Source organism: Atractosteus spatula, chromosome 12, assembly GCF_055471065.1.
Source record: "Atractosteus spatula isolate fAtrSpa1 chromosome 12, fAtrSpa1.hap1, whole genome shotgun sequence".
Classification (NCBI taxonomy): Eukaryota; Metazoa; Chordata; class Actinopteri; order Semionotiformes; family Lepisosteidae; genus Atractosteus; species Atractosteus spatula.
This window is the reverse complement of record NC_142717.1, coordinates 36,431,805-36,459,421: the sequence shown is the minus strand read 5'-3', so window position 1 is coordinate 36,459,421 and position 27,617 is coordinate 36,431,805. Positions and strand designations below refer to the sequence as shown.

Below are 27,617 nucleotides of genomic sequence, written 5' to 3'. Positions count from 1 at the left end.
TGCAGGGCTCAGCACTTGTTGGGGAAAGTCATGCCTTGCTCAGGGGCAATTCCATAACTGAAGGACTGCCATTAATAAAACAATGTATCCTACAGCCACTGGGTTCCCAGTGTCTGCAGAGCCTTAATCACACTTGAAGTGATTTTTAACTACACCACAAACTATAGAACTCATCATTCTACGTCATGTTTTTTTGTCCTTTGGTTTTGCTTTAAGACGTCGCTCCTGACTAGGCTGTCCTTGCGGTCACAGCCCTGCAGGGGGCTCACGGTGTCACTATGAAATCACTCCATGCCCTTTCTGTCCCTCTTCACGGGGTGGTGTAATATTGTACATTGAGGTCTTCGTTTCTATCCACCTGGGATGACTTTCAGATGACAAGGGTTTTTTTTTTTGTCTTCCAAGTTGTCTTTACGCATATGTTACACTTGATATGTTTTGTAATTTTAGGTCATCTGTAATGTACACCTTAGAGCCCTGCATAGGGTACAATAGGTATCTAAGCAGAATCTTTGCATAGTATTTTTTTTCCTCAGTGTGGTATGTAAGCTTTACCAGACAGTGTAGAATTTATGATATTAGAACTATTATTTGCCATTATCTGGAAGACTGGCTATCCGCCTTTTAGCGTAATGAAACGTAAAGCTTCTAACAGACGGCAGCTGCCGCCCTTTCCGCCGGTATCGACAGGCGCTCCTACGTGTGCGACGCTGTAGCTGTGAGGTGAGTGTGTAGGGCAGCCGGGCTGCGTCACCATCTTTCCTACCCGAAATCGTGAAGCCCCGCCCTGGGTGACCCGAGAGATATGTCTATCACGGGCTGCGCCGATAGATAATATATCAATAGGACAACAATAACGTTATACTAAGTGAAGTAAAAAAAGTTTAAGGGATTATCAACAATAAAAAAAATCAATTGCAACATCATTCTGGTCAGACGTCTGTGTGCATAGATCTAGATACAAGATCAAACTCAAGACGTTGTGTGACTCGGGTCAATGAGTAACTCCTGTTTAGAAATTGGGTGATGGGGGTTTTGCTGGACACGTTTGCTGGAAATTTGCACCTCTTAAGAGGGTTATGTCCTTAGCGAGATAGCTGCAGCATGTGGTCGCAGGAGCATAATTCTTGCACAGCAAAGTAAAGAAGCCCCACTTTCAAGAGACCCAGCAAAATAAACATTACAATTGCTGCCTGGAGTTGCATGTGTTGGGTCGTTGTTAAACTTCAATCTCCCGCTGGTCTTCATACACCCGCTTACCTGCCGGGCTGCCACAAGGCGAGGGGCGTTTCCAGCCTTTGGGGGCTGGGCAGTCTCTTAGGTGTCGTCCACTCACAAAGGACACTGGGGGAGGCCACGCCCATGCCCCGCCCCCCCTGAGCAGCGCGACTCGCTGCAGGAAATCGGGTAGGCAAAAAAAAAAACGAAGTCGGGGTAAGTCGCTTTGCGATGACGCGAGAACGTATTTCATCGATGGTGACGCCCGGGTGATTAAAAAAAATACCCTTCTGAATTGACACATACTGTAACGGTCTTTATCAAATATCATGCTGAACGCCGTGGTTTCACTGACGTGTCTGTTCTGATCGACGCCTGAAAGGACGCGAAGCGCCGCTGGAAGCGCCGGAGAGCGCTGCGCAGCTGGAAAAGCGCCCTGTAACTGTGTTTTTGTTGTGCATCTCTGGCCGCATCAAGCGGCGGCACTTCATCTCGCCTGCCTCCGCTGTTCCAGCCCAGCAACAACTGCGCTAGTGCCACCAGCGCACGTAACTCTTCATACTGGTAGGTATCCAAGTCATGTACGGGTGTTGCATACGTCGGCCTTGCGGGCAGTGAATCACTGTTGTCACACACACGTCCCACTTGGTACAGGATGGTTTTTTTGGGGGTGGGTGAGGAAGGAGGGGAGCCCTTTCACCAGCCAGTACAGTTTGCTGGAGACGGAAGAGAACAGGCAGTGGCCATGGATCACGGGCTTGCTCCAGTGGTCTTTATATGTATAATAAGAAGTCAAAGAGCGTAATTCTGTTTCTAGATAAATATGAATTGCCGTTGCATCTAAGCGTATTGCTTACATGTGGATATTTACAATAGACCATATTAGTTTATTCTGCATTGGCTTAGTCAACCTACCGTCGCCTCTTGTATCGCTTGTGAACAGTTTTCACGGTGGACGTGTTGCTTGCTTTATTTCTATGGGTTTATGTAAAGGCGACATCCCTTCTGGCATGAAGTATTCCGAACTTTGAACTTACGTCGTATATATAAAGATCAAGCGAATAATTGGGCTGGCTTCGTACATTTCACTAAAAACACACACCTAGGGTGTACATACTTAAACGTATGAGTACCTGGTTATTTAGTGTAAAAATGTAATTGAGATGCAAGAAAACAGGAATGCTTTTGTGCATTTTTTGCTTAAAACGCTGGCAGTATAGCTTCTAGCGTAATAGTTTCGAAAGCTTAGTATTACACAGACTTATTCCGTTAATATCGCTTAAGAAGTTCATTTATATTGAAAGTATGTGCGAGGCAGCCTGAGCTAACCCCATTTCCTTTTCTTATTCTTTTTTATGTGTTACAGTAAGAGTAATCGTGCATGCCAGTGATGTGCGCCTGCGCGGTTTTGTCTTTCGCGAATACCTTTGTTTATTACGATGAGTGTCCTGTGATTTTCCGTCCTTGTAGTCTCTTACGAAACAGTAAGGTGTATTATTATATAGCCCGACGTAAACTCGACGAGTTGTGCTGTTGTAATTGCTTGATCCGGAACGCATCTCACAACCTGTCGCCTTAGCTTGGCCGAGAATCCAAAATAAATGTGAAGTGTTTCTCGGTACTCAGGAAGTGGTGTTAGGAAAGGCAGTCTGGTGCTACGTCGTGTATGTGATCCAAGATATTCTTGGAACGTATTTGAAAGGGCAATTGAGGAAAAAAAAACATTCTGAGAGGACATCTGCGAAAAATAGCTTTGTCGTATCTCCTAGAAGACCGCTTGGGGAAAATCTCATGATTGCAACCTCTCTGCTAACAGCATTACAGTAATTTAATTACACTAATCAGGCACTGCAGGGTCAACAGAAGTGTTTTTCCGTTTCCTCAGTAAAATCTGTTTTTACTAAGATTTAAGAAAAACATTCATAATAACATTCCTTCCAGCAGATTCTAAGTAGTTCACATTACGTCAATAATAACAACAATAACTGATTTTATACAAGTAGCATTAACAAAGGGCTACCAAGATATAAGAGAGAGAGATCACTTTATTAGCCACATACAATTTCTTGCATTAGGAATTTGTCTTTTTGCATATCGCAGCTTGCTCTCCATGAGACACACAGGCACACAGACAGGGAGAGAAGTTGGGGGTCAGAGCGCAGGGTCAGCCATTGTACAGCACCCCCGGAGCAGTTGGGGTTAAGGGCCTTGCTCAGGGGCCCAACTGATTAGGATCAGGCACAGATCCTTAGCCACAGTGCCACTGCTCCACCAAGCTATATTGCACAGCAACTCACAACTGGTAACTCCCTGGTCAGTACCTGGATGAGAGACCTCCTGGTAAAAACTAAGGTTGCTGCTGGAAGAGGTGTTAGTGAGGCCAGTAGGGGGCGCTCACCCTACAGTCCATGTGGGTCCTAATGCCCCAGTATAGTGATGGGGACACTATACTCTAAAAAACGCGCCGTCCTTCGGATGAGACTTTAATCCAAGGTCCTGACTCTCCGTGCTCATTAAAAATCCCAGGGTGTTTTTAAAAAAATGTAGGGGTGATACCGCTGCGTCCTGGCCAAATTTCCCATTGACCCTTTTCCAATCATTGCCTCCTAATAATCCCCCTCTCTGAACTGGCTTCATCACTCTGTTCTCCTCCCCACTGATAGCTGGTGTGTGGTGAGTGTACTGATGTACTATGGCTGCCGTCGCATCATCCAGGTGGAGCTACAGACTGGTGGAAGGGAGCCCCCATTAGCCTTAAAATGCTTTGATTGGAGGGTCCAAAAAACCACTATATAAGTGGATATATAAGGATAATTGATTATTTATATTATGATATGATATTATGATAAATCTAAATGTTAACCTGTTTATTCTCCCACTTCTACAATAAGGTTTTCATATCAGCCTGCCTGTTGCATTCAGTTTCACAAACACAGTCATATTAAATCCAAAACAATGCAAATTCAAAAGTCGATCTGACTTTGAAAAATGCTTTTGAAGTTTCAGAATTATGTGCGTTTTTTTTCTTTTCCTGTTTCAGGGGCGCAAAAATCTTGGCAATGAAATGAGGTTTGTAAATCTACAATGAGCTGCCCCTGAGAAACAAAAGAGGGCCGGGCTGACAACTCGTCATTTGATGAACGCTGCCTTTTCAGGAGGGGGGACAGTCACACAATGGCGAGCAAACGGAAGTCCACTACCCCTTGCATGGTCCTTCCCACAGAAGCAGGGGAGCAGGACCCGGATATGGAGATGATAACGGAGCTGGAAGAAGGCACCGATGCCCCAGTGGAAACACCCTCAGAAAGCGCTGCGGTCCCAGCTGAAAACGCCTCGAGCGAGGAAGACATGCAGGATGTGGACCGCTACATCGAAACCATGGATTCCAAAAAGGTGGAAGGTGGATACGAGTGCAAATACTGCAGCTTCCAGACCACGGAACTGAACATGTTCACCTTCCACGTGGATTCGGAGCACCCCAACGTAGTGTTGAACTCCTCCTATGTTTGTGTGGAGTGCAACTTTCTAACCAAGAGGTATGATGCACTTTCAGAGCACAACTTGCGTTACCATCCCGGGGAGGACAATTTTACCCGCACCATGGTGAAGCGCAATAACCAGACCATCTTTGAGCAGACCGTCAACGACCTGACCTTCGACGGCAGCTTTGTGCAGCAGGAGAATGAGGAAGGGGGCGAGGACACCACGACCACCGGGATCCCGCTCAGCAAAACCCCCATCATGAAGATGAAGAACAAGGCGGAGCCCAAAAGGATCGCCGTGCCCCACAAGGCCGCTGAAGAGAATGAAGTGAAGGATGAGAGCGAAGGTGAACAGGAGCCCAAGGAGACGGCCCCTGTCGGCACGCCGGCTCCCGTGGAGGTGGTGGCTCCGGTCCCGATGGAGCCGGTGAAGCCAAGTGTGGTCGTCAGCAACAGTTCCGCACAGCAGGATCCAAAGAAGACAATAATAAATTCTGCCACCGTTCTCCCAGCTGGGCTTGCTCAAGTCCTGTCGGCCCTCCAGGCCCAACAGAATTCCCAAACCCAGCTCCTGATACCCGTCAGCAGCATCCCAACTTACAACGGGGCCATGGATAACAATGCCCTTCTTGTGAGCACCTACAACAAGTTCCCTTACCCCTCGGTGTCGGAGATCATGGGGCTGTCGGCACAGACAAAGTACACAGAGGAGCAGATTAAGATCTGGTTCTCTGCCCAGCGCCTCAAACACGGTGTGAGCTGGACGCCAGAGGAGGTGGAAGAAGCCAGGAGAAAGCAGTTCAATGGCACCGTGCACACCGTGCCACAGACAATCACAGTCATTCCTGCCCATCTCTCGGCGGCAGCCAACGGCCTTCAGCCCATTCTTCAGACCTGCCAGATAGTTGGCCAGCCGGGCCTTGTGCTGACACAAGTTGGTGGCACCAACCCCTTACCGGTAACCACTCCCATCACATTGGCAGTAGCTGGTGTTCCCAATCAAACACATCTGCCAAAACCTGCTATGCAGACGACCCCGACTGTAGTGGAAACAAAGAGGGCCACCACTGTACAGCCTCCTCCTCTGACCCCTCAGGAGAACTCTGCTCTGAGCGCTGATAATTTTGGAATGCGACCTAAAAAGTCTAAAGAGCAGCTTGCAGAGCTGAAGGCCAGCTACCTGAAGAATCACTTTGCCAGTGACGCAGAGATAGCCAGGCTGATGAAACTGACCAATCTCACAAAGGGCGAGATTAAGAAGTGGTTTAGTGATACGCGCTACAACCAGCGCAACTCAAAGAACAATCATGTTATTGTTTTCAATGAAAACAACAATGTCAACAACAATGCCACCATAGTGATTGATTCGAGCGATGAAACTACAGAGTCGCCTACGTCTGGCCCTGTCAAGGAGTCACGGAAACAGACCTGGAACCCATTCCCAGACTTCACACTCCAGAAGTTCAAAGAGAAGACCCCGGAACAGCTGCTGATACTGGAGGAGAGTTATCAGAAGAACTCCACACCTACAGACGAAGAACTCAGCCGACTCAGGTCTGAAACCAAGCTGACCCGTCGGGAGATTGATGCCTGGTTCACCGAAAAGAGGAAGGCGCCGGAATCAACTGATCCCAAGCCGGAACGCAAGGAGAGCGACCCTATGAAATCAGTCACCGCCGTCAAGCAGGCATCACAGACACCCCCCAGCGGCAGGAGCAGGTCGGGCAGAGAAAAGATCGGAAAAAAGACCCCGGAGCAGCTCCACGTCTTGAAAAGTGCCTTTGTGCGCACGCAGTGGCCATCGTCGGAGGAGTACGATAAGCTTGCAGAAGAGAGCGGCCTTCCTAGGTCCTACATTGTCAACTGGTTTGGAGACACAAGATATGCCTGGAAAAATGGCAACTTGAAATGGTACTTTTATTACCAGAGTGGCAACATCAGTGCTATAAATGGAAGTGGATACAGAAAGAGAGGAAGAGGCAGAGCCCGAAATAGAGGGCGAGGCAGGCCTAGAGGGAGACCCAGGGCGGGCAAGAGGTCATCTAGCTGGGGTAGGTCACCACCAGTGATGAAGTTTAAGACTGGAAAAGAAATTCTTAAAGAGTATTACCTAAAACACAAGTTCCTCAATGAGCAGGACCTCGACGAGCTGGTGGCGAAATCCAACATGGGCTACGAGCAGGTCCGGGACTGGTTCGCCGAGGTGCACAGGCGGGAGGACACGGGTGCGGACCCGTTTGACGATGGGGTGGAGAACGAGGAGCCGGAAGAGGAGGAATCGCAGGGTGAAAGCGAGGCGGGAGCAGGGGGCCTCGAAGACGTTGCTGGCGATGAGGAAGACGACGAAACGGACGACAGCGAGACCTGGGAGCCTCCTCGAAGTGTCCGGCGCACTCTCTCCGGCTCCGAGGATTAGCACCAATCCAGGTGAGCGTCGAGGCTAGTTGCCTGGAGGGGGAGAGCTGCCAGTTTTCCTTCTGGCAAATACCTAAGGCCTGTGCGTCAGAAATGTATGAGAAACATCAGGATTCTATCAGCGCCATACCCAGTTTTGAGTTTAATAATGAATTTTATTAGAATTAACATAAACAAGTCATGATACGGTGCTGACAGGTATTTGTACATCCCATCATCTGTTTAAGCTACAGCATTTGTATAATTTCAGTGGAAATTGCTGTATGAAAGATGTTCCCAAGTTCATTTTTAGGTACTTTAAAGATGGATGACGAATAACTTTGCTCCGCTCTCATAAGAAACTCGAAATTTCACAAATGTAGGAGATCTAGGAGGAAGAATAATCGCTCATAACACCCACTAAAGTTTTCTTTTTATGGAAAAGGTCACATTTCAAGGCAACACATCTTTATTATCATTGGTATAGAGTCATAATGTCATTCATTACCTGGTGTATTTTGAATTCGGACAAATTGACACCGAAACCCCAGTGCACTTTGTTCAGCAAAGTCATTTGAGAAATTATGATGAAGAATAGAGAGATATGAGGAATGCTTATACCACACGTATCTAAAAAAAACTCAACAACTACATATAGAAATAATTAGGAAATATTACGCTAAAAATAACTCATTTTATTGAAAATATTATCTTGTCAATATTTTATGCAAATATTCTCTGATATCCAAATGCATTGAACGTGCTGTATTTGTAATTGACTAAGATATTATTTAGACTGCTGTGTAACACAAAAAAGATGCATTGTTTGTGACATTTAAACCAATTCTATAGCTGTAACAACAAAACATTTAACTCTAAATAAGTATTTTTTAATTCATAATTTAATTTCCTGTTAATTCACTAGCTTTTTGTAAGTGTTATTTGTTTTTAAATGTCTGTTATTATGAAAACAATCATTCAGAATAATTGCAAATATAATTGCATATAGTATATACTCAAAATTATTTATAGTACTGGGACATAAAATATTGTACGCAAGTACACTTCTCCTTAAAGTAAATTAAGTAAATTAAAGTAAATTATTTTTCTGAAATGAACTAATTCTGATCACATTTTTCATTTTATTTTTACAGAATTGCCCTTTTATTTATACTGAAGAAAGCAATGGAAGCTGATAATTTGTATGTGGAATAGGCTGAGCAAAGCTCAGAGCAGAGTTCGAGGATGACGTGAAGGTAGCACATCAGTGTCCTCTTCTTATCCACTGGAGGGTCTATGGTGCCAAAGTTACACGCAGCAGGCATTCCTGTCTTGTTTACAGAGTGTTTAATTAGTGAATCTGTCCAAAATGGAGCTTAATTACATCTGTACCCTTTGGAATGGTATTGGGTATAAAAAGTCTCTGTGCACATACTTCATTGGGTACAGTGACCACTATTTTTATCTTTTGTCTTAGATAATAACTATGGTGGTGAAGTGTGATTTGCCACCTTAAATCTGGTTATTTAATAGCTTTGAGAGACCAAAAGTTTTATAAGAACTTTTTTTTTAAAAAAATGCATTTAACTCCAGAGTTCCCTGTTACAATATGTGTACAAACCATATTTGCACCTCCTTGTCTTTGTTCAAATGATACAATGGAAGGAGATATTTAAATTACTCTTTTAAGAGGTTCGTGTACTACAGATTTAGAAAGGTATGACTGGCTTGTGTTTTGGGTCATATTTTTCACACAAAATCATTCTCATGTTACCCCCATTCAATTTCTCTCCCCTCATAATGACAGAATTAAATGAGAAAACAGCAGGCAGTTTTCATAGCTGCCAATCAAGTCACTACCCAAATTTAACAATGTACTGTACGTGAACTGCACATAAACTAAGGAGTTCATCGATCAAACGGTTCTTGCCCAAGGGTTGTTGGAGGTACAGGATATGCATATATAAGAGGATAATTTAGCGGTCAGGCAGCCATCCTGATTAATGTAGGAACCCCATTTTGACATACTGTATTTATCATGTTGATAGAGGAATTATACTTGTGAAGTTTGCAGGTCAAACTACACCACAGGACACAGTGTCCATGTCCTCCTTGGTTGTAAAAGTCATTGTAGCAACTTTTCGGGTGCAAACCTAAAAAAAAGCTTTTGTTCTCGATGAAATCTGCCAGGGTTCAATTCAGCTGGTGCCATGGTTCTTAAGAATGTGATTTTGAAAAGTTTTCAGATTTGCAGGGTTAAGCTCCCATCTTGGTTGGCGAAGTTATTGTGTTGATAAGGCTTTACAGTTGTAACAGAAAATGGGGATAGGGGATACCTGTATACCTGCCTAGTGTGAAGCTGCTTGGCTGCTTGATCTCTGAACAACAGATTGAAAAGCAGGAAGAGCAAAATTCTTGGAAGTAATTTTGTAGTTCATTAATTCTTAAAAATAATTGATGCTTTATAAATGTATTTATTACTCAGTTAAATTAACCCCACTTTTCAGGAAGTAGAGGCATTATGTATTCCACTTGTACCTTGAATATTAGAAAGATTCTTTCATTCTTTTCTAAAAACTAGGAAGCACATATTCTGACCACCGTAATGATCTTCTCAATGATTACTGTTAAGAATCCACAGTTATTAGAAAAAATGACAGCTGCAGTGATATTTTATAGAACAGACGTGATTGAGGTAAATTCATTATCGTGTCTGACATTTGTCATCAGGGGGGTTGATCAGAGTGGAAAATCGCAGTTGTACATTTTCGACGTGTTTTGCATCAGGTTGCAGATGCAGTCTTGTGGATTCTGTCCTGATCCTCTTGTAGAGCCTTGACAGGCATAGAAGTTTGAGTAAAGAGCAACACATATAGGTTTATTCCATGCTGAGAGGTTAAGAAAAGAGACACGCTGTTTCTTTTCTTTACCCTTCTACATGGAAACAACCTTTACCCGTTGCTTGACAAACAAATACCTGTTTACTGCTGTCTGTGCCCTAGGCGCTACACATCAGCCCAGCTCATTCCACATCCCAGCTCGTCCCAGCCAGATGATCTGAAGTCTGGTGACCAGGGCATCCACAGCATTACTCTCCCTTTCTTATCTCACAACTCAGCCATTGTTACACCAGCAGGAATAGGAGTTGAGTTGTCCTGCTGAAGTGTTGTCAGATCAGGATGGGCCTGGAGGAGTGGTAGCATGTCAGTTCCCAGGGCGTGATGAGTGTATTGCTGTACCATCAGCTTGCTACTACAAGGGGATGGTTGGTCATGAGTTAACACCCCTGCCTGTGCTCCCTCACTCTGGCTTGGAGCTCCTAGATAGTGGCTCATCACTGACAGACTGTGGCCAGACGGCAAGCAACAGTGCTCCGACGTGGTCTAACCTCCAACATACCTGTTGCACAAAGGTGCTCTTGATTGTGACAGTATGTCATAGTCAGCAGGTTTGCCCGATCAATTCTCTCATTAAAGAGGTGTGTAGTGCTTAAGTAACAGTCACTCAAATGTATCATGGTCAGTCATGAATGATCAATTAATCAAAATACAGAATCTGTATACTTTGTTTTTCTGAAAACATACATGCATTAAAGGATAACTTTCCTTTGATGATGGGTATGTATTCTGAACTAATGTAAGCACATTATATGACATGGGTGTGATTCCAAGTAATTTGTGCTGCTACAAACATAACAGCAAAAGATATTCATATGCTAATTTGTTGTAGCATTTAAGAAGTGTAACAGTTGTTCTACCCGTAGTTCCACTTAGAATGGCTCCTGAGACCAAGAATGTTTTAAAAATAATAGGCAAAATGTTTTGTGGTGTGTGATAAAACAAAGAAGGTGCAATATACAGGAATTACAATCACCATGGTCATTATAGCAGGTAAACCGTTATTTTAACAGTATCACAGTAGAAGGATATTTTTCATCTTCAAGACTGATGACATCCATGTTCCAGATGAGAAAGTATAAATACAGTACTGTAGTCTCTGTACAGAAAAGGTTTTTGCAGTATAGGGCGCAGTGTGATTCTGTCTAGGGTTAAGGCTTCCGTTACTTCACATACTGTAGCAGTCCGCTGAAACTTTGCCTTTCGTTTGTTTTTTGTTGGTAAGTTTGTTTCTTCAGCATCTGGACACAGAAATGGCACCTTCACTAACGAATCATTTGCACACTTTTGCACCACGCTGCTTTGTCACGTCAACAGGGCACTTTAATATGCACTGTAATTGTCCTGTCACTCTTTTTCTAGCTGTGAGCCCTGTTATGATTTATAGTACTCTGCTGTTTGTTGTGCTATGTAAAGATGCATAGTTTTAGGGCACTACTGGTGTAAAGAAAGAGATCTGTATATGATCAGTTTTAGATTTCATAGTGTCAGGAGGTAAAGTGGCTGCAGCACTCATCCTCTGACACCCACAGCTGTGTCTGTTGCACGTCTGCCTTCAAAGACATATTTGGAAGCATGTGAGCTTCAGAAAGACGGCTTCAGCTTTTCTCACCCTTAAGTAATACAGCAGAACATACTGTCTGGGGTGCCTGGCCTTCTCCCAGGAGGAATAGTAGTACTAAGGTCATGTCTAGGAAGTGGAGTGTGTGGGGTTCTAAGGTACTTATAAGACTGTCTTTTGTTTCTGTATTACAGTGTCTGTTGTTTAAAATGGCTTCAGCTTGCAATAACAAAAAAAACACAGTATTGATTTTGTACATATAAGATCTTTTATCTTGATGTATTTGACCAGTAGTTTTTACAAAATTTTATACTTTCTTATATATGTTTATACATTTAACCTTCACTTCATCCCAGTGCTTAAGTAGTGTTGATGAAGACCCTCAGTGCTCAGTAGACCTGCATTGTGTTTGCTGCTCTTTTTCTATTCTGCTGTTTTATAAAAGAAGAGATTGTCAGGATACTGACCAATACACCCAACCTGTTTGTTCTCCGAGACTCGTGTAGGACTTCTCCCTTAAAACATCATGTAACACTCTGTACTGGAGTTCTAATTAACGTGTTGCTAGAAATACTTTATATTTTATGACATTCTGACCACAGAACTTGAAAAATGGAAGTCAATACTAGAGTTATTGTAAACAAGGATGAGTATGAAATCTGTTTTTCTCTACAAAAAAATGTAGAGTTTTAAGTTTTTGTCTTGGGAATATTTTTTCTAATGCTCATAACCTCTCTCTCCAGTATGACAGTAAAATTCTTTGTTACCAATGGTTTTAATATTTCACTTCTTTATCTTGGATATTAATACAACAGAATTTGCTCATATGAACAGTTTTCCATATTCAGAACTTTCTCAGAATGATAGCCTGAAAAAATACACATCAATGTAAACCTTTTGGGATAGGGGATTGCTTAATGATCATGGGATTGTTTCCTCTGGGGAACGTGAAGACTTTACCAGTGAGAGAGAGAACAGTGTTGCATTAATAATCATTTGGGCCATATATTGGACTCTGGGAAAGCCTGGCTTTTATCTGACTGTTTTCTGGATATGGAGAAACTTTGGAAATCAGCCAGGTTCATGCCTGGATATTGAAGACAAAATATTTGAAATTGCTGTACATCTCTTTGAGTTTTCTAAGCAAGTAATTGTGTGATGTGGAAGCAATGATGTATGCAAGTACCTGTGTCGAGAGCTTTATTCATTAGAGCAGTAGGCATTGCTTAATAAAATTAATTTAAGACTGGAAAAGCATTTTAAGAAGCTGAAGCTTTTACTTGGGGTTCACAGAATCTATCTTTTATACTGATGTGTTTGAAGAAAATGCCTAATAAACTTTTAAAAAACTGTAATGCCTTGTCTCTGTATATTGGTTTTTACCAAGGTTATGGCTTACAAAGTGCACTGATTCCTGTTGTAAGGGTTGTTTGTGCTTATATGTCCAGACACTACACACCACATGACTGGAGTGATGTCACATGGATGGAGTTTGAATGAATCCTGTTATTAGCTTTTTAAGAGAAAATGTTAAGTTTAGACTTTTAAACATGTCTTTGTGGAACACATTTATACAGTGGTCATGCAAGTATATCTTTACTTGTATCATCCTGGAACTGGATGTATATTGCCCAACTCAGTAGGTCACTACATAGACATGATTTTGTATTAAGAAATCCATTCAAAGGTCAAATTTAACCCTGCATTTAAATTTCTAGAAAATAAGTTAGTATGTTCATATGCTGCATTTTAAAATTTAAAAACGCAAAACAGTCTTACCGTTTCACCTTGCCATGAACCATTAAAGTTTTACCTTACAGATTGTGTTGAAATCTTGTTCTGTGACATTGTGTGCACGATTGGTTGGGCCAGAGCTCTGAAGATAACATATGTGAGCTTGACAATGCCTTCAAGTCCGTATCCCATGTAAAATAGCCCGTTCTCTGTTGTTTCCAGACTTTGTGCCACAGGTAATTTCTCTCTCACCATTAACTTTTTGTACTTAAGTGTAAGACATTTAGGGATGTTATGCATAAAAATATTGCATATGTTCAACGAATGTAATGAAAATAATCCATGGAATTTCATGTCGTTTTTTTTTAATTGTTGCAATTCATATATTTGTGTTTTAGTTTAATTTCTTACATTTACGTATTCTGTCAACCCACAGAGACTGTGTGAATTCAAAAACGATGCTCAAAACAAACACCCTTGTTCCTGTGGAAGTTAAGGAGTTGCACTGTATTGTCGGTATGACTTAATTAAACTATTCGAATGTTCTTATTTATCATTAACATAATCACTTGCCTCTGAACACTGGCTGGAGTACTAAATTCAACAGCTACTGTTTCACGCATTTAACATTTTTAGAAAACAGGGTATTCACTTTGCCAGTTTCGCTGCATTCATCCGAAGACTACACATTATTCAAATCGATCAAATTACTTGTTAGAATCACCAGCACTGCCACGCCAGATAATTCTTTGACGTTAGCAGGCGGTGTTTTTTAGGGTTCAGTGGAGCACACGGCCTTTGAGATCTTCAATCTGTACTATTTGCAGAGTAACTTATTTTTTTTGTAACGGGTGACCGACATTTGCACAAATGTAATAAGGCATAAGTGCTAAGTACATTTTAATATTAACACCAATTGATTTAAATTCTTCGCTTTTAAACTATACAGTTTAGACTAGCTTTTTGTTCGCTTTTTTATTGCTACACATTAGAGTCTAGAATATGTAAATAATGTCAACATAAACAGCCTTTTTTCTTTAAATTCTTTAAAGGTTCACAGTTTGTATTTAGGGTATGTTGGTAAGCAAACAAACGTGAGTTACCGGTTGTTTGCCCTATTTTTGAATTGCATCATAACTCATTTTGAATTTCGTCCGCTTCTTCTGTGCGTTTACTAATTCTTCTGTTGTTCCTTCCATAATTCGTAACTGATAATGTCGCCCCGAATTTAACCCGAGTAGAAAAAACTTTACAATGATAAAAAAAGAATAAGACTAATAAGACTGTTGCTCTGATTTAAATCTTTCAAATGCACCAGCCATTAAAACGTTCCTGGGAACGCAAGACACAGGTTGCGATGTTCCGCCGGTGGATTTACAGTGCAACACAAATGTATGCCATCAATGGACCTTAAAAAGCAGCGATACAATAATCCAGATGGAAATTTTAGGTTTTACATTTGACGATTCAGTGTTCGCAGAAACCCGTGATCGTGTTTCATCTAAACCTTCTTCTTACAACGCAAAATGCTGTGAGCCAGGAGTAAGTACCCTACTAATCTTACACTACACGATCAATATACCTTCTGTACTTGCAGCGGAGCTTGTTTGTACGGCAGTAAAGTTATTTAAAAACCAGATTGCAATCTTAAACGTTATCGAATGAAAAGTCGAGTCGTGAGAAAATGTGGTTAAACCAATAAAGAATATACACGATACGAAGTTATTTTATTTCCAAGAATACGAAAGGTCGTTGCAAAACTTCTCCCAGATGGATATTAAGTATCTTATATAAATTAGTAGATATTAAGTAGGAACAGTATTTTATTAACCTCTTTTCTGTTACTTTTTGATGCAGTGGTTTTGTGGAGAAGTGTCCACACATGATGATGATCTGGAGAAGCAGAAGGTCTTCAAGTTTAGGGGAGACCTGGCATACAGGCGCCGAGATTACCAGGTACCAGGGCTGAATTAGAAGGGCTGGAGGTCAGTTTCATACATCATCACTGCTGATCTCCCTAATCACTAAATCTCTTGCACTCTCTGTTGCCTACTACAGGAAATCATGCTTCTTTTTATTCAAGGACAGACACAGTCTTTTTATGAAGTATTAATTACCAGTGCCTTTATAAATTTTATACTATCATATTAGTAACAGCAGGGCTGCACAGGCCTGAGTTCAGTTTTTGACTTGGGGTGCTGTCTGCATGGAGTTTGTACATTCTCCCTGTGTTTGCGTGGGTTTCCTCCAGGTGCTCTGGTTTTCTTTCTACAGTCCACGGACGTACTGGTAGGTTAATTTGCTTCTGGGAAAGCTGGCCCTGGTGTGAGAGTGTGTGTGTTTGTCTGTGTCTGTGTCTGTGTGTGCCCTGTGATGAACTGGCGTCCTGTCCAGGGTGTACCCTGCCTTGCGCCTGTCAATTGCTGGGTTTGGCTCCTGAATCTTTTGAATTCTGAAGCTTGTTTTTAAGATTGTGTGGACTGGAACTATACAGTAGCGTCTATGATATCTGAATTTCCGCTTTCAGAAAGCCCTGTCCGAATACGCGAACTGCTTTGCACTGGTGCCGGACAGCAACATTGCCATCAGACGAGATGTGAGGGAAGCTCTGGCCCGGTGCTACTGTCAGCTGGGCAGGTGGGAGATGGCCCTGGAGATCGCCCAACCCCTGGTAGGGATTTGTGCTGCTGCTGTCTGTAGATCGTCTCCTCGGTAATAATGAGTTCCCTGGACATGGGCCGGGGGGCCCTGTGAGAATCCAAACCAGGAATCGGAAAGGTTGAGAGAGGGAGTTCAACAGAGCAGCTTTATTCGATCTGCTGACGGGGAGATCGTGCGGCGCAGAGAGTCCGCCATCACGTGAGCAATTCTCAAAAATCAGAAGCAGACGCAACTGCATGAGTAGACCTTTCCTTGCATCTCCAAGGCTTGTTCATTTTCACAAAGGCTCTTCACGTTTTTACTACTTGTTATCATGTCTCAAGGATCCCAGTCCAGCACATCCTGTCCTCTGCCTGCCAGTTACACTTCCCTTGTTTTTCCCGTCCTGCGTAACCTGTGTGCCCCTTGTTAGTAATCATTCCCATAATTGTGCAGAGCTTCTGAAAGGTCAAGGTTGGGTCTTCAACCTGCACAGCCTGAGCCCTTTGGCACTACATTACACAGGGTTTTTTTTCAAGCACTTCGGTCAGTTTTGAGTTTTAACATCAAGATTAATGATTACACTACATGAAACACATGCATCTGTCTCCTGCTAGGTTTCAAAACGTTCTGCTGATCTTTATCCGGATAAAAGCACATTTCGTGTGTGGCTCAGAGATGAGCTTAGACATTTGACCTATTGTGATAACATCCTGGAATTCTGTTGTACAGTCCTTCCCGTCATCCAGCACACCTGTTTTATATTCCGGTCGGTATTGATCTAGCTCCGAGCTCTTTTGTCAGGCAGTTGTGCTCCTCCACAGTCTTAGAATCTGATACACAAGTACAGTGTGTGTAACTGGTTTGTTCTCTACATGATGTTAAGGAAGCATCAGAGCTAATAAATAATATGTTTCTCACGTAGTATCTGATTGTTTCTCTGTCATGAATAGAGGAAGGAGGCAACAAATACGAGCCACCTCACAGCGGTTCTGAACCTGGAGTGGTTCATTTACCACAGCGCTGGGGACCTTAGGAAGGAGATTTCCTCTGTGCAGCAGCTCGTTTCCCTCCTGCCTTACAATCCCTGGCACTGGAAGAAGTTGGCAGCGGCCTACACGCACCTCTTCCGGTCCCTGTCAGGCTCCGTGCCTGCAAAGACTGGCACGTGCCATCACAGAGCCCGGGTGATGGAAAACGGGGGCCCCTTAGCCGTGCCTCGTCCGCTGTGTTGTTTGAGGGAACCCCCTGAGGAGCCCCAGCGTGAGGGGCTGACTCGGAGCCAAGAGGAATCAGAAAGCCCACAGCCTGACCCAGGCAGAGGGGAGCCTCAAGAAACGGCAGCCGTTGAGAAGCAGAGAAACGACGAGCTGAAAGACATCTGGCTGAGGTCCTGCATATGTTTTGTTAGAACAAGGTAATTTCTAGGCTAAATTCTTGGTGACGTTCTAACGCTAAGGCCAGGGGTGTCTCTGAGGGCCAGTCTGCCTGCAGGTTTTCACTGTCTCTGTAAAGCAGCAGCATCTGAAGAGCTGGGAGAAGCTGTTAAGGTCCAGTTAAGCCAGTCTAGTTTGGTTTGTGAAGAGCTGAGCTGGAATTAAAATGCACAGACAAGCAGGACTCCCAAGACCACGATCTTAAAGCCCTGAGTTGAGTGCTCATGTCACCCTGTAATCCCAAAGAAAAGAAATGAACGCCCTTTTTAGGCTTTTGTCGGGAATAATACTGTCTGTGTAAAGCGCATGATAAGAAAGGTGCTCTAATCGACTGATTAACTTTTCCATCTACCGATCAGACCGATTGATAGGGGCTTCTGATGTGATTCAAGGAAAAATGGCTAATTAGCCACTTTTTAGTAACTATCAGAAGATCATTTGTCGTTTAAAATTTATGACTGAAAAAATGTTGCAAATGTTCAGTCGCTGTTTTTCTTTTGTGGATTGTTTTGTTTTGATCACATTTATCAGTACAGCATCTATCAGTAGTAGTATTTATCTTGACAGATAGGTAAGGTGGAAATTTGTCTTTCAATTTAAAGGAAAATGTAAAACTCCATCTTGTTTCAGAATCCTGGGGATTTAGGAAGAGCATCATGTATATATCCTGACCTCTGTATTGGTGTATTAAACAAAATGGTCTCAGTAACTCCGGAGGTAGTGTTTGAGAAAGAGCACAGTCTCATATTAAGGAATCCCTAGTGCGTTTTAATTTAAGATATAGAAACACTTGCCACTCAGTTCATTTGCTTCATTATAACAAACTAAGCATGTGCAAAAGAGGCTGGAAGCAAGTATAGTGCTTATTCTTATAATTAAGAACCTACAGTACCAGTATAATTGAACAGCCCTGTTTCACTGGCCTTTACAGGGATGTTTACAGTACAGATTGCTGTTGGGCAATGAGGAGAATTCAGAGTTGCTCATGATATTTCTGTCCTTGAGAGTGAAGGTGTTTTTATTCTCACGCGAGTCTCCAGCCAAGGATACTGATTATACAGACTCAAACAGACAACACCAAATGGGCCAGCTTATTATCTGTCATGGGTGATACAAAACGTAAACAGGTAGCACAATGAGAACATTGTCTAATTAAGCGTACTGAATCTGTAAAGCCCCGTTTAAAACATCACAATAAAAGGTCTAGATTACGGGCTAACACTTTATTGTGAGTAGTGACACTCCTTGTAACCACTGGAATTCATTAATAAGATGCTGGTTCTAAATGAAGTTCTTTGTTTTCCTGCCAGGCTACTGTTCCACATGGTGAAGTTTCAGCAGTTATCCTTCGTGTTTCTTAGCAACAAGAGAGCCCTGGAGGAAATTGAAGATGCACTCCACAGCCTGGAACTACAGGATGAGATACTCCACTTAATCACAGAGGTGAGGTATACCGATGGTACCAGAAATATGGACATTGCTCAAGACTGACGCAAGTCCCTAACAATTCAGGTCTACAATTCAAGGGCGTAATCTTTCAAAACAGATTATGACCTGACAAGGTCACCCCAGTGTGCTGCTTCAGAATAAACAGTGAAACACTAATTTAAATACAAGAACCTGTGGTACTGTTTTTACAGAAAGGGTTACGAGAGTGATACCCTGGCTTCTTTCTTGAGGTGGATGAGATCCTCACATCAATTAACGATTAACTACCAAATGGGCTGAATGGCCTCTTCTTGTCTGTTACTTTTCTTGTGTTCAAAAAATTCTTGCTAGCAAGAAGGACCCATATTTGCATAAGCACTATCCTTAAGGAATGGGAGTTAGCCCGTTGACTCTGTTAATGGTTATGTGTTCCATTTCTTCCAAATATTTCAAGAGTTTCTATGAATAGTTATTCACAGAGTCATAGTTACCCACATTAAACCTGTTTGGTGTTTAAAAGGAACTTTATCAGTCAAAACTACTCACAGATAAACATGTTTAAAAAACACAGAATTGTCCTGGTCTTGAGGTCAGCTAGTCTGGTATTTTAGAAGATTTTATCAGCAATGTGAGCATGAGCTTTGTTTTTGGTTGGTTTTAATGTGCTAATTACTGTAGCCTTGTGTTCTGACCTTAATTAAGACGTTTTAGTGACATAGTAAGTTCTGGTGACATTTGTTGAAATACAGCTTTAAAAAATGGAAAAAAACCCACTCATGCACCTTCATAAAAAGACTGAGGTGCAGGAGGCAGAGATGTATTTTTGTCTGTTAATACAGAAAAAAAGACATTTCTTTTAACATCCTTTACATCCTGAGTGCTCTTTTGGGAAACTGACGTGGTGAAGCAGGAGGTTGCTGTGTTTGCAGGAGATGAGTGAAGACCTTGTTCCGGAGAAGATGAGAGAGGAGAGCCCGGAGGCAGAGAACTTCTCATCTGTAACCTGTGCTACAGTGAGCCCTAACTCGGACTTTGAGGAGAAGTGGTTTAACAGATTGAAAATGAGAATCATCACGTCTGAAGCCTGGACTGCTAGAGATGCTTGTTTTCAGAAACACTGAAAAGGACGAAAGATATTGTTTTCAGGAGCCTTTTCTTTTTTTTATATAACATTTTCTTGCCTCCCTGTTCTTCCCTTCACTCCGGAAGAGCAACTGCTCTTCTGTTTGAAATATGCTGTTGTACAGAGTTAAAAGCATCCAACATAAATAGATGTTTCTGTCGCGAGGGCTGTTGACTGCTCTATATTGAAAATAGATATCTGTTCAGGGGCGAAACTGTGCGAGGACCTTGGATTTTTGTATCACCTGTTCAGTTTTAGAGTTCTTTTAACAGAGTAAGCAACTTTTTAAAAATTAGTAGTTCAGGTGGGTAGCTGCGTCAGCATGCGTAGGCTGCAAAGGAACAACTAATAGGTTTATTCCATGCTGAAAAAAAGAAGAAAGAGAACACAACCTTTCGGCCGTGGAGCCTTCTTCAGGAAGAAGGCTCCACGGCCGAAACGTTGTGTTCTCTTTCTTCTTTTTTTCAGCATGGAATAAACCTATTAGTTGTTCCTTTTTAAAAATTATTTTACTGCTTCTGCATTGTGCCGTGCCTGTCCTACAGGAGAAACTACACTGCAAGGTTTTTAATGGATATTTTTTTAATCTAACGATTGTATTCTTTGCCACATTTTAACATTTACAGTAAAACACACGAGCAGAAAATAAATGCGTTTTATGACTTGATTTTGTGTAACAGTGTTATAAACTCAGTTATCTGTCTTCTGTTACCAGTTAGATTCTAGAAACAGTAGAGATGAATTAGAAAAATACTTCTAAAACAGATGTTCTGTATTTTAATAGACAATCTGTATGGGCTGAGAAAGGAGAGGTTTTGTTTTACTTGCAAGAATTCTTTGAACATATTCTTTAGCAGTAGTCAGCTGTCACAATTAAAGGGATTCCACTGAAGATAATGGGTGGTGCAGAAACATATTTCACTTCATTGGTATGAGAGGAAAGATCTCTTTCTCCTTCTCATATATCCAGTAGAGTAATAGAAGAGCTTGAGGCTGTTGTTCTCATTAGTGTTGCATGGCCACTTCATTTCACTGATGTGTTAATTCACTGTCAAAGAATTTCTGCATATACATAAAAAACCCCTAACTGTTCATCTTTCTCTAGAAGTGATCTATGATTTGAAAGCATTTAATTAATACGCAAAGTATTGATTTACTGTTTTTTAGTCACATATTAAAATGTAAAAAGTAATATTGCTATTGACGAACCTCACTGAGTAAGAAGACTCAGGGTTCAGGGGGAACTGTTCTTTATTCAGTTATGGAGGGAGGGACTTTGGGGAAAAATCCAGTTTCAGAGTGTTAGAGCTTTCACAAATACTTTATACTTCTTCTGACCTCATTACAGGAGGTAGGGTTACATACTCTGCTTGGGTAACGGAATTCTTTATTCAACTGAAAAGTAAAAAAAAAAGTACAAAAACAACTTGTTTAGTAGAAAAGGGGCTGTGAGCAACTGATCATAGATATGCAACTCCTTTTTACAGACCCTTCATAGCAGTGGCAACAGAGAGAATTATCAGCACTGAGTGAGACAATACACAATGGAGATCATCCATCTGTCCCATTTTCTAACCGCTTGCTCCTGGTGAGAGTTATAGGTAATGGAAATTATTTAAAATAATAACTTGCTCAATATTTAAACTTCTTCCTGTATTGTCCTATAAAATTAACGTGTCATTTTTTCTCCCTCAGAAACCCAATCAGTGAAACACAGCTAGAACGCAGGTTGCACTATGTTATTAGTCCCATCTGAAGCCTAGGTGGACTATTTGGCATGCAACATCAATGCCTGGGACACGATGTCTGCAGGCTAGCTATCAGTGACATCAGTGATTGATACAGTGCCCCTTAATATCCCCAAAGTCCCTATGGAGCTCAAATCAGATGACAATTGGCTCTGAAGGTGGGTGTGTTGAAGGAGTAGATGTTTGAAACTTTATTCAGATTCAGTGAGTTTTAATAGAATGACCGATAAATTACAGTGTTGCCAAAGCAGATAAAATCAACACAATATTTACAGACATTTACAGTAAAGTTTTTTCTGAGGAGTGCAGAAAAGTTGGCAGTAGCAGTTAGCTGAGCTGATTCAGTTGGTGATCTCAAATGACGTGGCATGAAAATAATTGGGGATCATTCAATTTTTCAAGCAATGTATTTTTTATGAAGGCTTAAAATATACTATTGTACAGTGTGATGCGATTTGACAGTTCTGGAAACGAATGTTCACATGGGTCTTCAAGACAAAGGTGAATGAATGAAGTTGTTGTGAAAGTGATGTTTACTTTTGAAACTGGAGACAATTTGAAGAATTAGGCTAACTCTTCCAGCCCACAGTCAGGAAGTAAACAGATTGAAAATATTGTGAAGTTTGATACTTTTTAATTAGTGACATTTTATAAGTCAATCAACAGTTACGCTTCCAGGACTATTTATACATCTGCAGACATTATTTAAGTACTCCATGGGGTGTGGCAGTGTGTGAGGATGTCACACACGTTGTAAAGAAGCTTCCCAAATAATTTGAACGGCACAAAGCATACCCTCGGGTTCAAAGTGTAATCTGTTGAAAGTCTTATAGGAAAATCTGAGTTGTGTTCCTGTGATGTAATTTCTGTATGTCTTTTAAAAAGCACCGTGGCATATCTATAAACAACCACCAGCAACTCGGTCTCCTGTAATGCACGTTAACACTGGATTTACATTTTGGAAAACTCCAAAAATCTAATTGTGTCAAGCCACTCACATTGCAATGACTCATACTTAAAATACTACTTGATAAGTCATTATACCTTTTGGATTTCTAAAACTCAAAATTTTGATACCTTCATTGGCCTTACAGTATTTACTGTTATGTTGTGATAAATTCGACTCGTATTTACACAAACTAACTGACAGAAGCTGTTGCACAATAATTGTATCTAAGGTAAATTAAAACAATATAAATATATTTTTGTTTTTTTCCCTGCAAATTAATATAGAAAGTACCAGGTATTCTGTATCTCATAACCTCTTTATTACTACACGATAGCTAGGATATTTCTATACATTCTAGTGCTAAGCCACCAGACAACAGAACCAGTCCACTATCTGAACTGTGACACTTTTAATAATCTTTTGCCAAAAAGGAAAATAACTAAACTACCATGATTTACCTACAGCAATGATAATGACTTGAGACTGTCAGATTTAGGTACCATTATACCAGTGATAACAACTGAATGCACTAAATGCTATTGCCATTGTTTCTTTTGGTACCTATTTGGTGTCTTTTGTAGTTTTATTTTTTGGTATGTTTTCATGTTATTTTCTGGATGGGAGAGTCTCTTGGTCAGGTTATCTTCGCGAGCGAGTTTTCTTAATCGATCTTGCTGGAAAGCTCAGGGTTTATTGCATTAATGTAACAGGTTACAAACTGTAAGTCTCCTCTGCGTGCTGGAAAATGCCATTTAAAAACAACACATTGTCCGTTTGAAATGATGAATGCGTTGTTCAGTTCCTTTTTATTATCAGCTCAGTCAAGGATGACCTTTTTTCTGTGCCTGAAGTGCTTCACAAAGCTCTATAATGGGAGTGTAACTAAAGTGGTATGAGGTCTGGTTTATTCAGGTAGCGAAAACGTGAGACCAGTCTCGGAACCTGGATGTCGGGTCGGCCTGGGATCATCCCAAAAACGTTGAGTGGCGGCTGTGCTGTATCCCTCACTGTGTAGTCGCTGGAGAAGGACCTCTGTCGGGCATTCTGGAGCATCTGGGGCTTCCAGTGTTCCCTGGGAGTAGCTGTGTGGTTGTGCGCGTTGGTTTTTAATCTGTGAGCGAGTGTGACCGGAGGCGTCCCGTCGGAATACCTCCGCGTCGCTCTACGTGGCGGAGGGACGCTGTAGCCGCAGAGCACGCTGCGGGGGTCGGACTGACTGGCGATGCTGCCGTCTTGGGCCGGGGGCAGCTGTGTGTCCCCCGGGCGGAAGGGCAGCGCACAGCCCCCCGCGGGGAAGTCGCCGACCGGCTTGGAAACGGCGTAGAGCTGCCGGAACTCCAGGTCGAAGTGCTTCACGCTGCTGCCTTTGAACAGCACCGCCATGTTCTTGTCAACTTGCGCCGACAGCCACGTGAAGCTGGAAGTACAAATCGTGGGAAACTGTTGAGTTCGCATGACCCTCGCTAGTCATAACCTAGATCTGGACATCAAAAACATAAAAACATAACTCATCGTTCAAGTCATGCTTGCCTTGATTTTGTGTTCTTTTTGGACAGCTTTTACAGTTACGCTGCCAGGTTATCGTGAGGACAAATGTCAAGAGTTACTCGGTTTTATTTGTAAAGTCTGATCCAAACTGGACTCTTGCTACAGACCTGTATGACCCAGCAAGAGCATGAATGCAGTCAAAAATGACAAACTTTTCCTTTATTTGACCGGAGAACTTTCTTCCAGACTTGGTACAATATACATCTCCAGTCACAGTACGAACAGAAATTCTCTGTGGAAAGAGAAAAGGACAAAATGTGAGTTGGCTTTGTGTTGATTTATGTATGCTTCTTAATTTCTTTAAGAACAAATCTTAGTCCTTAACACACATTTTGTTGATAATGTACTACCATAGACGTATTTAAGTCTAAAACAGAGGACATGAGGTTGAAAAAGAAATATAAAAGATGTGTTACTGTGAGGTAGGAACTGTTGATCTGCAGTTTCTCACACATTTCAGTAAAGACATGCAGGTTCATGTGGTCAAGTAGCAGGTAGACGGAGACATTGCGCTTTTTGGTCGCTTCCAGAATGTCACAAAACACCTCCACGTCACTGAATATGTCCATCACAATTGCCAGCACCTGCACAGTAACGACACACATCCCCAAAAAAAGGCAATGGTCATACAGATCATAGATGTCAGATCGTGGGGGTTTCACCACTATGTTCATTCATCAAAGTGTGTTAAAGAATGAAAAACAAATCAGTTCAAGATCTTCACAGAAGTATAGCTCCATTGGCTGGACCATGTCTTTTGTCATCTCTACGCCTATGAAAAATCCTTTGAAAATGATGTAATGGTTAGATGTGCTCTTGCCTGAAGAGGAAGCACATGGGAAAAAAAAAACTGGAAGAAATTTTTCCCCTTGTGAAACAGAATGGGCACTAACATCCTTGTACATTTGTGTTGTGACGGTGGTTTGTTTCAATGTTGTTTTTCAAACAATTTGTATGATGTATTTTTTGTCTTGTTTCTTGTACAGTCCTCTGTAAACATGTATATTTTGATCTAGACACAAGCTTTAAAGCTTCATGGCAGTATCGTCTTATATTAGGTTCCACATACTGTAAATAGTGCGCACTGTCTCCTTCTGCCCATAGTGAAGTAAATTTGCCCATTCCTGTATTCTCCCCCTCTTGTTCACTAATACTGTTTGAAGATGGCCTGGTTCCCTCTTTAGATACTGAGCTTCACTCAACAGTTAAATCAAATATAGATTTTCAGGAGTGTCCCTTTAAGATAAACATAGTAATGCTGTTAAGCTATTATAATTAACAATTCACCAAGCAGGTGCCTGTCAATGTCATGCTTTGAACTTCAGTGCACAATTCTTGTTTTTGCAAAGCTTGCCATCAACAAAAGCACAGAACGAAGGTGACAAACGCGAGCAGGCCATTTCGCCCATTTGGGTCTCTTGGTTGCGGCAAGTTGCTCACCTACCAGCTGTGCAATGTGTTGCAACACTCCCCACCTCCCCTGATAAAAACAGCAGGCCATAGTTACCGTAGTGGCTTTGCTGATATACTCGCGAACGAGGTCTTTTATACTCCTTGATCTGTCCGTCTGAAAATAAACTTCCACGCTGGGCTTCCCCTGCAGGTAGTATCTGCTCTCTGCCATCGGCCAGCCATAATCCAGTGCAGGGGCTTCGCTCTCGGAGAGAGTGGGGAAGTAGGTGACAGACGTCTCTGTAGGAGCAGCCGTTTCCCCCAGGTTTTCCCCTTCCTCAGCCTGGCTTTCGTCGGCCGGTGAGGGCTCCTTGGCGCTCCTTAAGATGTACTCCTTCTCCGCCTGGGACAGGAAGTCGACCTCCCCCTCGGCGGTGAGCGTCTCCTCGTAAGCCCGCAGTCCGCTGTCCAGCAGCGCGTCGGTGGCCAGCCGAACGCTTTCGTTGTGGCTCAGGTCGATCCGTGACAGCGGGCACGACTGGTATTTCATCTCCTGCACCCGCTTCTTGATCTTCCCCACTTGTTTGGGTTTGAGGTACCAGCCTACAGAGTGGACCCAGCTCATCGCGGACGCTGGAGGCTCCGTCTGCTTCTGAACCGCTGCAGCTCCAGAGGCAGCTGAGAGGACGCAGGCGTTTAAGTACAAACGGCAGGGGTGCCTCAGGGGACAGTGGTTAACCGTCGGTTTGTCTGCATACTGTGAGAGCGGTGCTCTTTCAACACGCCCTGCCCATAAGGGGGTAGAGAGCAGCTGAGAGGCAGTGATGAGAATGGAGCTGGCACTTCTGCTCAGTGATTAACCTTAATTCAACAACCATAGGTCCGGGGGTGATTTTAATAATTTAACTACATGTTCTTCCCATGATTAGCTCCTGTACTTCAAGCAAGGTTTTGTAATGATAAAGAGTTTTGTAAAACCTTAATTTGTGTTCCTGCACGTTAACAAAGACTTACCACCACCCTCAGTTTATAAATGTTTCCCTCCCCCAAGCTAGAGCACTCTGATATTATAGTTTATTACCGATGTTAACTACTGTGCAACAGAAGAAATATGCTGCTGCAGAGTGGTATCTAGATAGCTAGAAAGCAGGTAAAGTCATTTCTAGGTACTTAGGAAGAAGAGAGGGATCTGTGATTGTTATTGAATAAGGAAATACAAGTCAAATCTATGATTTCTTATTATGATTTGCATCAAGAAATGAAATTCAGAAACTCAGCCTTTGTGGGTCTTTTATACGAAGACTACAGAACGTAAAATATCCTCAACACTGCATTTCCCTTGTGATGTTACAACATTTAGAAGCAATCTCCTAATAACAGACCTAATAAATAGAGTGTAAACAGTGTTCTCTTTGTTTCCCGAAATATACAGTATTGTGATACTGATTTATTCCCTGAGGTAGTAACAGCAGGACAAAAAGTCTGAGTTAGACAAGTGAAGGAAACTACTGAAATGGGCAGAAGGCTATGAGCACAGAGCACCATAGTGGCTGGACACAGGATTGGAAAGCTCTGAACAAATCCACACTGAATTCTGATTCTTGTGGACAGCCTCACCCTCCTGCGTTAATCATACTTCCGTCTTGCTTTGTGTTTCACCCAACCGCACAGCTTGTGGTTCCGTTTGGCTTGGGAGTCAACTGGTTGGCGTTTGGCAAATTCATGACTCTTCTGTTTGTGTTGGCATTAAGCTCGGCCACAGAATCCAGGTACTGGAGAGCCCTGATCCAGCAGGTTGTGTAGCATAGTTCACCACTGAACCTCCATTTTCTAAATCCCTGGAACAAGTGCGCAGATGATTTGTTCAATTAAATAATTCAGAGATTATTTGTGAGTGCTCTTTGAGCCCTCAAGCATCAGCATTGCCTTAATTTATCTCCACAAGCATACTGATAACACCTTTAAAGATCTAAGATTCTGTATTCATTGATAACTATTTAATAACTCAGTTTATTAGCTGGGTTAACTTCTTCAGAAACATTTAACAAGTGAAACAAAAAATCCAAA

At 42.2% G+C, this 27,617-nt stretch overlaps 3 protein-coding genes across 4 annotated transcripts; 2 read left to right on the top strand and 1 right to left on the bottom strand.

The window, feature by feature from the left end:
- Positions 1–1,469: 1,469 nt before the first annotated feature.
- zhx1 (zinc fingers and homeoboxes 1) lies at positions 1,470–12,907 on the top strand. The gene is made up of 3 exons (XM_088929563.1): positions 1,470–1,782; positions 4,259–7,127; positions 8,249–12,907. The coding sequence occupies exon 2, from the start codon at positions 4,393–4,395 to the stop codon at positions 7,114–7,116; it is 2,724 nt and encodes a 907-aa protein (XP_088785689.1). The 5' UTR covers positions 1,470–1,782; positions 4,259–4,392; the 3' UTR covers positions 7,117–7,127; positions 8,249–12,907.
- A 1,761-nt stretch (positions 12,908–14,668) lies between these two features.
- c12h8orf76 (chromosome 12 C8orf76 homolog) lies at positions 14,669–21,484 on the top strand. 2 transcript variants are annotated; one of them, XM_088929387.1, is made up of 7 exons: positions 14,671–14,828; positions 15,144–15,242; positions 15,814–15,957; positions 16,880–17,343; positions 18,673–18,805; positions 19,720–19,803; positions 21,401–21,484. In XM_088929387.1, the coding sequence occupies exons 1-7, from the start codon at positions 14,724–14,726 to the stop codon at positions 21,440–21,442; spliced, it is 1,071 nt and encodes a 356-aa protein (XP_088785513.1). In that variant the 5' UTR covers positions 14,671–14,723; the 3' UTR covers positions 21,443–21,484. The 2 variants fall into 2 exon arrangements, with proteins under 2 accessions (XP_088785515.1, XP_088785513.1); XM_088929389.1 differs by lacking the exon at positions 21,401–21,484 and having other exon boundaries at positions 14,669–14,828; positions 19,720–20,551.
- A 1,690-nt stretch (positions 21,485–23,174) lies between these two features.
- Positions 23,175–26,175, bottom strand: sack1a (scaffolding CK1 anchoring protein A). The gene is made up of 4 exons (XM_088929637.1): positions 25,666–26,175; positions 24,575–24,742; positions 24,266–24,390; positions 23,175–24,027 (listed from the first exon to the last, which is right to left on the bottom strand). The coding sequence occupies exons 1-4, from the start codon at positions 26,173–26,175 to the stop codon at positions 23,493–23,495; spliced, it is 1,338 nt and encodes a 445-aa protein (XP_088785763.1). The 3' UTR covers positions 23,175–23,492.
- Between the last annotated feature and the right edge of the window lie 1,442 nt (positions 26,176–27,617).